This window comes from Varanus komodoensis, unplaced genomic scaffold (genome assembly GCF_004798865.1).
Source record: "Varanus komodoensis strain SLA01 unplaced genomic scaffold, ASM479886v1 scaffold1, whole genome shotgun sequence".
Taxonomy (NCBI): Eukaryota; Metazoa; Chordata; class Lepidosauria; order Squamata; family Varanidae; genus Varanus; species Varanus komodoensis.
In genome coordinates this window covers 67,151,360-67,165,807 of record NW_025335268.1, presented here as the reverse complement: position 1 = coordinate 67,165,807, position 14,448 = coordinate 67,151,360, and the positions used below count along the sequence as shown (strand labels likewise).

Below are 14,448 nucleotides of genomic sequence, written 5' to 3'. Positions count from 1 at the left end.
TGGCTGTGCTGAACTGGTGCTTGGCCGAGGTAAGGGAATGGATGAGGGCCAATAAACTGAAACTCAACCCAGACAAGACGGAGGTCCTGTTGGTTGGCGGATCGGGTTTCGGAGGGGGTGGATTTGACCTGGTCCTGAATGGTGCAACACTCCCTCTTAGGGATAAGGTCCACAGCTTAGGAGTACTCCTCGACCCGGAGCTTTCTTTGGAAGCTCAGGTGACAGCGGTGGCAAGGAGCGCCTTCCTTCAGCTTCGGCTGATTAATCAGCTGCGCCCCTACCTGGAGTACGACTGCCTGGCGACGGTGACACACGCGCTGGTGACTTCCCGCCTAGACTTCTGTAACGCGCTTTACGTGGGGCTTCCCCTGAAGACAGTCCGAACACTTCAATTGGTGCAAAATAGAGCTGCCAGGTTGCTGACGGGGACGGGGCGTTATGCTCACATGACTCCAGTCCTCCGTCAGTTTCACTGGCTTCCCATTGAAGCCCGGGCCCAATTCAAGGTGTTGATTATGACCTACAAAGCCCTAAACGGCTTGGGTCCTGGCTACCTGAACGAGCGCTTACGTCCGTATATGCCCGACCGCCCTTTGAGATCTGCGGGAGAGTCCCTTCTCCGGGAACCCTCCATGAAAGAAATTAGGAGAGTAAGTACCCGGAGGAGGGCTTTCTCTGCGGTGGCGCCCAACCTATGGAATTCACTCCCCAAAGAGGTCTGCCTGGCACCGTCGTTACTGGTTTTTCGGTGCCAGGTAAAGACCTTTTTATTTAAACATCATTTCAATTGTTAAAACATATGAGCTGGCCTGGGCAACTTCTTCTTCCTTCTCTTTCTCATCCTATATTTTTATTTTATACTGATAATTTTAATTTTGTATTTGTAAATCAATGTATTTTTTGTATTTTTATATTTAATGGTAATTTATTATGTACTATTGTATTTCAATGTATTTTATCATGTTGTAAGCCGCCCCGAGGTTTCGGCAAGGGGCGGCATAGAAATGTTATAATAATAATAATAATAATAATAATAATAATAATAATAATAACCTCTTCTACAGAGGATGCAGTTAACCAAACTGAAACTCAACTGGTGTCAGTGTAGGAAAACGGACCTTTTCTCTTTTTGACTGTTGTTCCCTTTCTTTCTCATATTAGACTAGTTATTTACTCAACTTGCAAAAGAAATCCAAAATCCGTATTACTTTAACACCTTTATTCCGCCTACTCAGAGGTCATAAAATAATGTACAACAATCAAGCAAGGTGTTACGAAAATGCTTGAGTCATGAGACAGCATCCTTTGCTGCCAGCACAGCAGCAGGATCCACTGCTAGCATGATGGGGAGTTAGAATGGGGCAGATCACCAAAGACCACAGGAGAGCGTTCAGCTAGCCTGCACCGATCCAGCAAACTCCCTGATGCACTAGCAGTTAACCCCACAGGTACAATGGATGGGAGTGTAGCAGCAGCACAGAACTTTCTGTTTAACGTCTACAAAGGTGGAAATTATCTTCTGTTTTTATCTACTCCAACAGTTTACATTTATATTTCACCTGAAAAACTCTAGTTAAAATAAAAGCAATTGTTAAGGCCAACATTCTATAATACTCAGTAGGGGATAACCCCTACTGAACATAATGGGACTTAACGTCCAAGTAAGCCATGTAGGATAGAGCTGCATAACGATATGTGTTTCTCTTCCTCCAAAGATTAAGATCCGTCTTAATGAAGAAGGTAAGAATTCATACTCACCAGGCACCTGGGATAAGCTCTTTTTTAACTGATTTAGCCACCCAACTCTCAAAGTCCAGTCCTGATTGGTTGCCTTTTCTATGAATAACTTAATCGCTGCAGAAAGGACCTCCATCTCATCTGTCCAAGAAGCACTCGTCTCAACTGCACCAAATTTAAGACAATCTGGATTTGCAGACTGTATAATTTTCTCAAAGTCATGTATAGTAAGGGGAAGGGTCCTGAAACAAAAATTAAGGAAAAAGGATGTTCCTATGAAAGCCTACACAAAAACAAAGGCTCTAAACAGTTGCGAGAGACACAACCCCTAAATATGTTGACCCTAACAATGGTTTGCTGCCTTAATTCTGGGTAAAACTCCAGATGCACTCTGAAACCATTGTTTAACTTTGCTAAGTAAGCCTTAATAGCAAAGAGAATATATAGGCTGCTTGCTACCTCAAGAGACTGCAGTCAGAAAAACTATCTTAACAATTGCTTGCGCAGTATCAACACTTAAACATGGAAATCGGCACTTGGATGACACTTCTAAGCATAGTTTCATATGCCACTTTATAGTTGTTCCTTCTCCATGATTTAAGCATTCAGACATAATATTTCATCCTGAAGAAACTCTGATGACACATTATGGGCAATATTTTGCAATGTTCATGCATAGCTAGCAACCTGAATGGGTACTTACTTTGAATAACTGATTAAGAGAGAAGTTTGAGCACCAACCATATAGTCAGGTCTTCATCCACTGACATAGTGGGGGTGGGCATTGATCTTTCCAATGCTGAATCCTGCATCTTTCAGCAGAAACACTTATTTCCAGAACAAAGGTGCGCTGAAATGTCTTGATCTAGACATTAGTGTTTATGGGCTTCCTTTATGAAGTGCTAACTCTCTATTGCACCAGTAACCTTGGCCAAAGACTTCATTTCAAACCCTTCAGTTTTATGGGAAATATTGTTTCATAAAAAAAAATAGTCCCATTTTTAAAAAGTGTTTGTTTTTCCCATTTGTGCACTTAAGTAAAACAGTGAAAGTTAAGTTGTGCAGGTTAAGAACTACCTTCAAAATGATGAAAAGATTGTTTCTTAAATGGAGGGACTGCTGAGTAAATTACATACAGGGGCAGGCAAAAGTAACTTGAGCTGGAATAGTTAACTTGTCAAAACTGGAACAGCAGTATCTGTTGCTCACCTGTTGTTTTTTAGATTCAGTCTGTTCAAGCAATACGCCAGGACCTGCCCATCATTATAAACCGTACAAAGGAGAGAATCTTCAGCTGCAAACAAAGCACTGGATGCCAAATCTGGCCACAGGCCCAAGGCAAGGAGAGAAACATCTTTTGTTTCATCTGAATCCAAAGCTGAAACATGCTTCATTATCACATCCAGCACCAACTAATATGCAACGAGACACACACACAAAATGTGATTAAACTACTTCTGCTGAGGAAAGATATTCTTCTACTGAAAAGCATAAAAAACAAATACATTTTTACTATGACCTAGGAAATGCATGTATGTGCTACTTTACCATCCCTTACTGAACCTGTGAATCATCTCCATTCATAAGTGCTGCATTTAATGACAGGGTTCACACAGCACAGGGCATCGCGGTGGGTTCTGAGCCCGGTCACTGCGACTACAGCTTACCATGATGTGAGAGCTGGTGCAGGCAACTGGGCATGACTAGTTAACCACACACAAGCCACCCTGAGAACCCCTAGCTTCTGGCAGAGATGTGGAGGCTGGCTTGTTCTCAAAATGGCTTGTTGCGGCATCCAATCCTGGCACTGCAGCTTATGCCAAGTGGTTATAGAACTGCCTGGCAAGAGTGGAAAAATGCTGATGTTGCTCCTCGTGATCTCACCAGTGCCACCTCAAGCCTCCCATCCTAACGGTGTCTGCCCCTCCCTGCTCCAATGGCTATACCTCAGAGAAATGCTTAATTTACTTCATTCAAGAGCATTTAAGTGCTTCAGAAGTATGCAAATAAGACTGTAGTTTATTTTAAAACCCCTCTTTTGTTTTTTACAAGTGTACTATGCCTAGTGTCACTTCATAAGTCACAGCTATCAAGGGAAACAGGGAGGAAATAGACCAACCAAGACTGTAGATATGCTATTTCATGCTCACTTGTGAAAGATCAATGAAAAAAAATATATCCTATATGAATCCATTTGTGCAATTCAGATGCACTAAAAAGATTTTAAAGGGTTGGATAAATGCTCTGACAAAGTGCACCAAAGGCCACTAACTCCCATCTGCTAATGTCACTTGACATTTTTAGGCCTTGAACTGACATTTGTCAGTGTCCTCTGTGCTTTCTATACTTCCCTGAGTTTCAGTGAAGTCAACAAATGGGAATTACTGGCTCTCTCACTGCCTCACCTAAGTTCCTTTTCGGAGCAATTACTGCTGGGTTTTGTTCTTGTTCCTTCCCTCCACTGCTACCTGCAGCTGCCATTCTCTCCAGTCCACGACGTTTAAATGTGAGCTCATTTCCTTTCTGCTTACTGCCAGTTTTGAAATGTCGGCAATTTTCCCTGGAAATTTTTTTTAACCCCTTATAAGGCAGATGAACAGAATCGAGAGAGTCAGAGAAATTTGTGCAAGTTCTCTAAACTGCACTAAATTCAGCACTAATTTCTTCTAGAAGGGGTAGGGGGAGCCAAAATTTCCATGTGTTGACTTCATAGGGTGCTTCTGGAATGTGGGTCAATGTACAAATGAATATAAGACGAATATAGGTATTTCAAAATAAATTAACAAATGTTTTGTCTCCTCTGTCCAAACCAGAATGAATGTGTCTGAGTGAGGTTTACCTTTTGGTTGTCTTGTGAATGCTGCGTACAAGCATAGACCTGCCAACATGCTTTATAGAAGCTCTTTATTAAACCGAGTCCTCGGTGCAACTGCTGTACAATCAGTGTTGCAGAATGAATCAAGGATGACAGCGTATATGTGGAACCTGGTAAGACAGACATTACTATCCAGTAATCATGTCTGCAGAATGCCTATGGATGCTACCTAGTTGCACATTTATTACTTGGAATAAGGAATTAATGTTGTTGTTTATGGGGTTGAATATGCACTAAGATGGGTACGCAACTTCATACAGTAAGATGCATCAAGCAAAGATGTCTGAAGAATAAAGCTGAATTTTTATTTTGCTTACTAATAATGGGTAATGCATCAACATTGCTTTGTCTGAAGAAAAGAAAATGGACTGGGTTTTTCTTTTTCCTTTGTGTAGTTAAAATAAGGTGAGGAGCAAAAGGTATTAAGTCTAGGATTTTGCTTCCAAAAGGAGCCAGATGGATACCCCTGGAGGTTCATAAGCAAGACATGGAAGGGACATGCATGGGGTTGTTGAATCCAGCACCGCTTTCTTTTTATAGATCAAATTAGATGGTTCAACATGAAGGCAGCCTAGTGATCTGAGTAAACATCAAGAGAGGTAGTGTTACTTTTGGTTTTTCCCCAGAAATCAGCCTGGACTAACTATCCCATAAAGCAAAATTGTAATTGCAGATTTCAAGTTCTTCTCTCCCCCTCTCTTAGGTCCTCTGATGCAATCCTGCTCCCAACAGGTCCCTTTAATTTTTGTCCAGTTTTTAATGCTCTTGCCTCACCTGCTATGCTTTCTTTCACTTCTGTGTGCACAGCCACAAGTGCATCACATATGCTGTTTCCTGATAATCCCAACCCATGCAACAGCAGGTTCACATCATGAGGATCCAGTGAATTCTCATTAATATTCCCAGGAACATACAGCTCGATCCCACGATTCCGCATGGCTCGGGATATTTCCCCATGTGCAGGATCCATTGAAAGAAAAAGCCTATGAAGTTTCAATATATGCAACAAGGGTACAGTTTACTTCATTCAGCATGTCAACCTTCTACTGCTGCTTCTTGCCTCTCTATGTAAAAGCAGCATTCCTAACCGACTTTGTTTTCTAAGCACAATTCTGCTTAGTTTCAGATGGACATAAAAATGTCTGATTTTTAATGGTCTGTAACATGAGGTTTAAAATTGATCCCACCCTCAGGTTTTAGCTCTTGCTAATTTGGTTTATTGCATAATTTTCAAAATGATTTTCATTTTCTGAAGGCTGGTTTGCTAAGCAACATCGAGAGAAGAATAATAAGGAAAGTTATAGAGGAAAATTCAGTGATAGAAAGGTTTTATATAGATATTTATGGGGAGTGATCAAGGTTAAGGGTTGCAAGGGGAAGGAGAGGGTAAGAAGGGATTCTGGGGAATAGAGGATCAGGCAGTAAACAAGATATATTGAAGCTGGAATTAGATAGAAAGTTAAAGGAAAGTTCAAAAAGTATGATCAAAGAATGAAGAGAAAGGGCAATGAATGCTAGAGATCCCAATGCACTGGCAAACAGCGGTTGAAAGCAAACTTGACAAAATGGCTGGAGCCCACGTTTTATATAGGGGAGGGAGGGAGGGGGCGGGCTCTGTAAAAAGTTCTAGGCTAAGTTAGAGAAATCTTCCCAAAGGCACTGCGCATGCACAGCACCCATATGTGTGATGTGCAGAGACCACGATGAAGAAAGAGAGATTTTTCCTTGGAAGGGGAGAGCTGGTTTTGGATGCCCATTCTCAGATCTTGTAGAAGTCACCACAGCTTTAATTCTCCAATTCTGGAGGAGAAAAATTAGGTGTGCTAGAGGTGAGCCAGTGACTAGCAGGGGCTGTAGATCTGCAGGTTCCATGACTTTTTAACCTTCAAACTTGTCCACAAACCAGCTCTTGACTTAGGACAACCCCAGCTCTGGCACAGATCAAATCTCTCCCACTGAATTCATTCACAGGGAATTTGTAAAAATAAAGAACAAGCAAACAACAAGAATAGGGAAGGAGAAGAAAGCAAGACTACTGTTCTTCCCTTTCTTCCATCCGGCCAGATTTCTGACAAAATCTGTGCATACTGCAGAGCTTTCCACAGCACAATATAAAATTGCTCTGTAAGCATACGACTGTGTGATCCTGACTAAATAACAGTGAGGCTACGGAGACTAGCACCAATGCCATCACACTACCTCATTGCATAAACTGTGGCCACCGCCTTTCTGATTTGTCTTTTTGCCAAGCAGAGAGGAAACATCATCAAAAACATGGGAGAGAACAAGCTGCTATGTTTTCTGACCGAATGCTTTCTCTTATTTTCAAAGCTGCAGTAGTGATACTTGAAAAGATTTCCCTCCACCACCATTCCTAGAAGAATACACAAAGCATAACTCCCATCAATGAAAGTCATTCAAAAGAGCATACAGAGAGTAAGTACCTGAAATTTGGATGAGGAGTGATAGTGGGGGTCACACCATCTATCACCCCTCTTTCACTCATGGTAAGGACCCCTCCAGGTTCAAGCAGAGCATTCAAGCGATCCAGCACAGAAGGGCTAAATTTAGAGAAAACATAAAAGTGTTAAATGGTAAATACAACTCAGTTGGCAATCCAGAGATGCAATAATTTTAAAACTTGTTTCCCTAGTACTGTGGGAATTTCTTCTCCTACCCTATTCGCATAACCCCTCAAACAACATATGTGCAGGGGCACCATAGTCACCTTTCCCTCACCGACATGCATGGTAGTTTGTGTTTGTAAACTGTGATCCAACCTGGAGTGGCTACCAAGTAGCTCTACTGTATGTACATGTTACAAGTCTGCATGTACATCTGAAAGACCGAAAATAAGGTTTCTGTTTCTTCTATAAAAGCAAAACACGAAACTATCAGGGTCTATAAAATGTGTTTTAGGGTTTAAGAAAATTAGCCATACCAACATGTTTCTTTTTTCTTTCCAGCCCCCTTTTTCTTCCCAATTCTTTCACAGAAGTAAACTCTTTTTGTGATAGGGATGCATGTTATTAATTTTGGAATAATAGCACTAATAGTGATATAACACTATACTGTTAATATTTGAGTTAGTACTGGATCTGATGCTTATTTAATCAAAGTTGCCTTGTGTGTTTTTCCTTTTTTTAATACAGCTGCGACTGCTGCTATGGTTTTACCTGCAGAAGTTAACATTGTCCATCAGAAGCCAGTCTCCAGCCTGTAAAGCCTGCACCAACATCCCATCGACCCATTCAAAAGTCCCATGGTTACTGTTATTCATATGTTGAGCAACCTGCAGTTTGAAGTGCCGAAACTCTTCCACAAGTCTTGAAAACTCTGAAATGAGGAGGGAGTGGAAAAGCTTAGACACACATATTTCGATGAACCAGTTAAGTCAATATTCAAAGTTTACAAGCATGGTTGCATAGTCAGAAGCATGGCTTCTAGATTGAGAGAGGTATTACTGTTACTCTATACTACTCTGGTGCACCTGCAACTGGAGTATTGTGTTCAGTTCTTGGCACCACATTAGAGGAAGGATATAGCTAAGTTGGAATCAGTGCAGAGTAGGGCCACAAGGATGGTGGATGGATTGCAGGGAAAGCTGTATGAGGCGAGACTGAGGGAACTGGGTCTTTTCACCCTGGAGAAGAAGAGACTCCAAGGAGATCTGTTAGTGACATATAAGTACAAGAGGGGGTGCCCCGCGGAGGTAGGTAGAGACCTGTTTTCCCCTGCGGAGGAGGGCAGGACGCATTTCAATGGAACAAAGTTCAATGGAGCAAAGTTCAACCAAAGTACAACAGAAAGTACTTCCTGACCATTAGGACCCCTAGGGAATGGAATGGTTTTCCATGAGCTGGGGAGTCAGACTAGATTTCACTTGGGTTTTGCAATTGGTGGTCACTTCAACTTGAAAAAGATGCCCATTTTATGAAAGAAGTATCATCAACTAGGATATTCTTTCAATTACTGTTCCTTCTCCAAGCAGCTCTATTCCAGCAGTGTCCTGCACCTGCAGAGTGTTGTATCCGATGGCCTGCTTGGCACTTTCCAACCCTATTTTCTCTGAATCTATTCTATGACTAGATTCATAAAAAAAACTCCACACAGTCCACTGGTTAAATAAGAGTTTTTTACCCTCCAACAAGTTATACCTCCCAAGTTTGGACAACACAGTAAACTACAGTCAGGCAGTGATTATGTAAGTTGTGGCTAGCACAGAACAGAACTTACAAAAAGGCAACATGGCATATTTTGATCATACAAACAAGGTCATGTTTTCCTTCCTTGTACCTCTAACAGTATGGAATAACTTGACTTTGTATATTGTTTGTTGATGCATTTAAAGGCAACAAATAATATTTCATCACTTCCTATTAATTCCATGCATACCTGGTTTTGAGTAGGAGCTGATCTTGGTATTCAGCCGCTGGACCAATGCTAGGACTCCTTCCAATTTACTCACTACCTCAGTGGTTATGGTTTGATTGCCTTCCCCCAGAGCCTTGGGCTTGAAATTTAGAACGAAGCTGCTCCAGGCACGCAACACAACCTCAGCGTCATCTGGACAGATAGCAGTGAGGAGGAGGCTGTCTCTTAAGAGTGTGCTCACAACATTCTCCACTTTCTCCAGCAAGCTCTTCCATGGCCTAATGATGTCAACCTATAGTATATTTTATTGTATCAATCACAGCTCGGTTCCATTGCCACATAAAAACCCCCAAATAACTGATTTATCAGAATAAATACAGCCTTTTGGACAGAACTAAATACCTGAAAATATGTATCAAAGGAAGCATTTCCCTTAGTTAAAGATCACAGGCAAAATAAAACAATTGTGATAGGTAGTGCAGCTTATATTAGACAGTCCTTCTTCCGTGTGCTTCCCATTGGCATTTGGAATGTGTAGGATCAGTGGGGGAGGTGTTGGGGGCATTTATGTGGCTGTCTGAATCCAGCGAAAGGAAATTTCCATACAGAAGGAAGCATCTCTGTGCATACAACTTACAGATTTGGTAAATGTTTGAATTGCACTGGCCTGGCAACTGCAAACTCAGTACCAAAAAGATGGTTTTTATCATCATCATCATCATCATCATCATCATCATCATTCTATATTTGTATGCTGTCCCACAGCCTAGAGGCTCTCTGAGCAGCTCACAATGTTCTATACCATTTGCCTGATCGCTTATTTGGATGATGCTGAACAGAATAAAAACACTGCTAGTCACCACAGGAACCTTCCCAGCTATCTCTTCCATGACTTGAATCTTGTCATTACAACAGACAGGTAATCAGCTACACAAAGACTGAAGTCCTGACTGCCCAGTGAGAAAGTAAGCATATCTCACTACTATTCATCTGCATCTCTAATCCAGGGAGACTAATTTCTGATGCTATTTGATCTTGTGTGCTTCTCAGTATATTCCACCTGTCTTTTTAAAGAGTTATAATCTAGCATGAGTCTATTCTTGGCCAATTCTGTGCAGGTATATGGGAACACTAGCAAAAGAAGTGCAGTTCAGTACATGCTCTAAAGACCAAAATGGAAATGAAAGTGTGGCTTTTCACAAATGGCAAGAAAAGTTTGGTTTTCACTTATCATGAAATGCCCACAATTAATTGTCACTTCCAAATGTTACACTAAACTATACACTGATATGAACAAGGTGCTGTGAGCCTTGGCATCAACCCACCTCCCTTCTCCTATTGCATGAAGTTTGGAAGTTTTCATGTTTGTTTAACTACAGTTTATCTAATTTTGCTTATCACAGGTTGCAGGATGTCCAAACCTGTGATTAATTTAAAACAGAAATTTGAAACTTCTTTCAAGCTGTATTCTTTTTTGGAGAAATTTTTGAGGGTCAAATTTCAGCAGCACACAGGGTTGAAAGGCAAAAGGGTGTGAAGAGAAAGGGGTCAAAAATATCCAGAATACAGGCACATTTTAGCTTATAAGATCTTATTGCCAGTAACAAATCCTTAGGAGAGCCATTTCAGCCTTGCAGAATTTGGTAAACAACATTAAAAAGCCAGGAAACCATCAAAAATGACAGTCAGGAGAAAGAGGGGAAGATCAAGCCATGGCAAGCCCAATTGTTTGTTGAGTGCACTGTGCATTGATCAGCTAACAACTAATCCATCATGGCTTATTCACAAGGTGACTTAGTATGAGATGTGAACCCACCCACAGACTGAATTGGCACAATCCCTTTGGAACACCCCTATGGCTTTTTCCCTTTGGTGATCTTTTCAAGATGTGTACAAGTGACAGTTCCTCCAAAGTGACGAAGTGGCATATGAGCATGGCCATCACAGATATGTCACCTTAAAAATAAAACATGTTTAAGCTCCTGATCTGTGCACAAATATTTGCTTACTTTAAAAAAATTACCTTCAGAAGTGAGCATTTCAAGTAGTTGATATGAAAAGCCTTGCAGCTCAATATTGCAATACCTGCCTGCTGTGAAAGCACAATAACTACCAGCCAAGAACACTGACCAAGCGAGACTGCAAAAAGTCTGTTCCTTTGCTTCTCACTTGACAGCTGTCAAACACTGAGCCGTCAAGCGAACATTTGCTTGAGAAAAGAGATGACAAATATATCACTTTCTTTGCAGTGAAATTTTCTAGTTTGGAACTGTGATCTTAAGTTTTCAGTGTTCTTTACTTTTCCTGATACTCTAAGCGGTTATGAAAGGGGAAAAGCAGGTCCCACCCCAGTTATACAAGCACAGAGTTTAGAAAGAGTTTTAAAAAACAGAGTTTTTCCCCAAACAGAGCTAATTTCTTTTTACTTCCAAATAACAAGGTATCCCCAAAGCAAAAGCATACACTTACTTGCTCAAACCCACCCAGCAACTCAGTTGTATCCATAGCACTGTTCATTGCCATGATCTTTAACTGATGTCCTGTTAGGTATGCCAGTAGCTGGACGAGGCTGGTCTTGCCAGCAGCTGCAGGGCCCACCAGTATTACCATCCAGTTCATATGCACACATTTCATAATGGATTCCAAGGGCTGGAGTGAATGGTGGAGAAGTGACAGATTTCTGCCAGGAGGAGGAACATAGTTGGCACGGGAAAGGATTGAGAAACCAACCTTCAGCAGAATTAAAAACAAAAATGCAAGTACATTAACCGTGTGTGTGCAGCGGTGACGGTAGTGGGAGGGAGTAAATAAAAAAGAATGCACTGAAGTTGTATTTGCTTTTACCCTCTCTCACCTGGATGTCATAAGGAGTGATGTGGAACTTCCTGCTTCCCACATATGGAGGAGCATTCTGACCAAAAGTCTCCTTGAACAAAGATACAACCTAAAGGAGGCAAAAAAGTAATCTCAGACCACATTTGAACAAAAATCTGAAATCCCCATTATTGCATTTCTACTGCAACCATCACCATGAACTATTCCAAAATGTTTGTACATGAAACTTGTCATGCCTGATGGATTGTATGGATTAAAGTGGCTTAAGTTTGTACTCATCTGCTTCAAAACAAATCAATCTGTCCAGCTGGCAATGGTAAGATCTTTTGTTTTTATTACTATTATTAATTATGTCTATGATAATTAGCACTACTACAATTATATTCCAGATTTTCTCCTCTTTCATGGAACCCAAGGCAGCTCAGCTAGTCCTCCTCTTCTCCATTTTAATGTCACAGCAACCTTTATGAGGTAGGTTAGGCAGAGAGTCAGTGACTAGCTTCATGTCACCCAGTAAGCTGTAAGGCCATGTGACAACTAGAACTCCAGTTTCAGCATCCCAGACCCATTCTAGCCAGTGCACCACATTAAAAAAACAAGCATAATTTGTGCAGAAGTTTTACAGCTTAGGATATAAAACCAGATAGTACAAACACAAGGCCAAAGGGTTTTCCATTACCCCACAGAAGAAGTTACTTTTCAACTAGTTCCTGGATGTTAATCACGACTTAAAGAGCTCTGTGCTCTGCAAAAGGCCCCAAAAGCTGATTGCTGAGGCTACAGAGAGGTGCAGCATCCATTTGTTACTATCAGACAGCTCAGGGAAGTTTCCGACCATTTTAGACTTTTTGTGTCAAGATCTAAATGGCGTTTTAGCATCCATATCCAATTCCTCGAAACAGAAAAGGAAAACAATCCAGCAGGACCTAGCATTTTCTTCACATGTCTTACCTTCTCCTTGTCCGCTTTTGTTCTCATTCTCTCCCCATATATCAAGAACATGTGTTGGCCTGGATCATAACTTCCAGGTGATTGGTCAACAAGCATCAGCTGACACCATCGGAAAAGGTCACGGAGATTGAACTCCCAGGGTCCACCTTTATGTCCCCACTTCTTCTGGATCATAATCTCTTCATCAATCTGAATAATGCACCAGTTCAAAAGTTACACATTCTAATGCCCTTTACTTCTCAAGAAAATTAAAAGGCAATCCCACTGCATAATATCCACCACTCACAAGAACCCCCGTTTACTGATTTTATTGCTCTCAGCAGCCAGCATCACTAAAACTAGGACTGCATGGATGAGGACTCTTTCCAAAATCTTTATGGAATCTTTATATTTTTAAAACCCTGTAAGTAAGTAGAAAGCTTATATGCAATGTTCTTATTAATTCTGTGACTACAATATATTGCTCCCAAGTTCCTCTGATTGGTCTTTCTATTTCAATATATTTGAGAACATGTGGAATCAGCAAAGAATCTGATTTGCTGATTATTCCTCTGTAGAACCAACAGAGGCTGTTATGAGTATCAGAGTGATTCCACCACATGCTTCCATCATGTTTCACGTTTGGAATTTAACTCTTCAACATGACACCAAATAACACATTTTTTATTTCAGGAGAAAGCTGGGAGAACATCAGTGTAAGGTTCCATTACTCTTCCCTCCATAGAAACCCAAAAAGGCACCACCGCAAAGAACAAACAGGTACATTTCTTTCTCCTTGTCCCTTCCCTCAAAATGAATAAGGCAATGTAATTTCTTAGAACTATAATAAACATATGCAGTGGCTACACTGGGCATTACTAATCCCTTTTCTAAACATTTATTGAATAAGTCCAACAAATAGATACCTATGATGATACCATGGTAGCAATCATGCCCTTCATGAAACAATTTTACAATCAAGTATCAATGTTCCAGTCAACAGTTGGACCAACTCTATTTTGCTAGATTACAAAAGCTGTAAACCATCTCACAACACACAAAAGCCTTACTTTAGCACACTTCTGGGACTTCTGCATTTAGCAGGGTGTACTTTTTAGTACAGGGAATGCAGACATCATCTGCCACCCATCCTCAGACTTCCCTGCTCCCACTGACCTTAGCTGTATTCTTCAGAGTAGCTGTGGATGAAATGTCCCAGCAACGTATGATTCCCTATTGAATTTGAAGTATTCTGAAGTAGCAATCTAGACCCAATAGTTTTGCCTGCTCTTTGTGGAGAAGAAAATCACTAGGACTGGTTTGCTGATACACATCAACAAAACTGCCCTAGTTTTTGTATTCTCCTTGAGAATCTAGTCATGGCGATTCTTATGAGGAGTGCCTGCACCTCAAAATTTACCATTACACCACTGATTTAAAGACAATCTCAGGGAGTGGCATAAGACAGATTGCTGACCCAGCTCCGACCTCAGAAAACACTGGGGACCAAGTTGGGATTCTGACCTTGGAGGGTTCCCCCTCTGTCCTTGCAATCAGCAAGACTCTTTCTGCTCTGGCTGGGCCCTGACAGAACAGCAGTTTTGGAGAGAGCATGTAGGAATGTTTCTGGGGGACAGAAAGGAGAGGAATGAAGAGCCGCTGTCTCCCCAGGAATCCCGCTGGTGCCACAGCCTCTC

General features: G+C 41.3%; 1 protein-coding gene across 1 annotated transcript in view; it reads right to left on the bottom strand.

Moving 5' to 3' along the window:
• MDN1 (midasin AAA ATPase 1) overlaps positions 1-14,448 on the bottom strand; it is a 132,796-nt gene that overhangs the window by 76,032 nt on the left and 42,316 nt on the right. Inside the window, exons 40-49 of the mRNA XM_044430350.1 lie at positions 12,773-12,961; positions 11,841-11,930; positions 11,456-11,716; positions 9,008-9,278; positions 7,789-7,948; positions 7,057-7,173; positions 5,387-5,595; positions 4,577-4,722; positions 2,947-3,149; positions 1,759-1,979 (exon numbers count right to left, since the gene is read on the bottom strand). Coding sequence (XP_044286285.1) covers positions 1,759-1,979; positions 2,947-3,149; positions 4,577-4,722; positions 5,387-5,595; positions 7,057-7,173; positions 7,789-7,948; positions 9,008-9,278; positions 11,456-11,716; positions 11,841-11,930; positions 12,773-12,961 — 1,867 coding nt within the window. The remainder of the gene's footprint in view (positions 1-1,758; positions 1,980-2,946; positions 3,150-4,576; positions 4,723-5,386; positions 5,596-7,056; positions 7,174-7,788; positions 7,949-9,007; positions 9,279-11,455; positions 11,717-11,840; positions 11,931-12,772; positions 12,962-14,448) is intronic.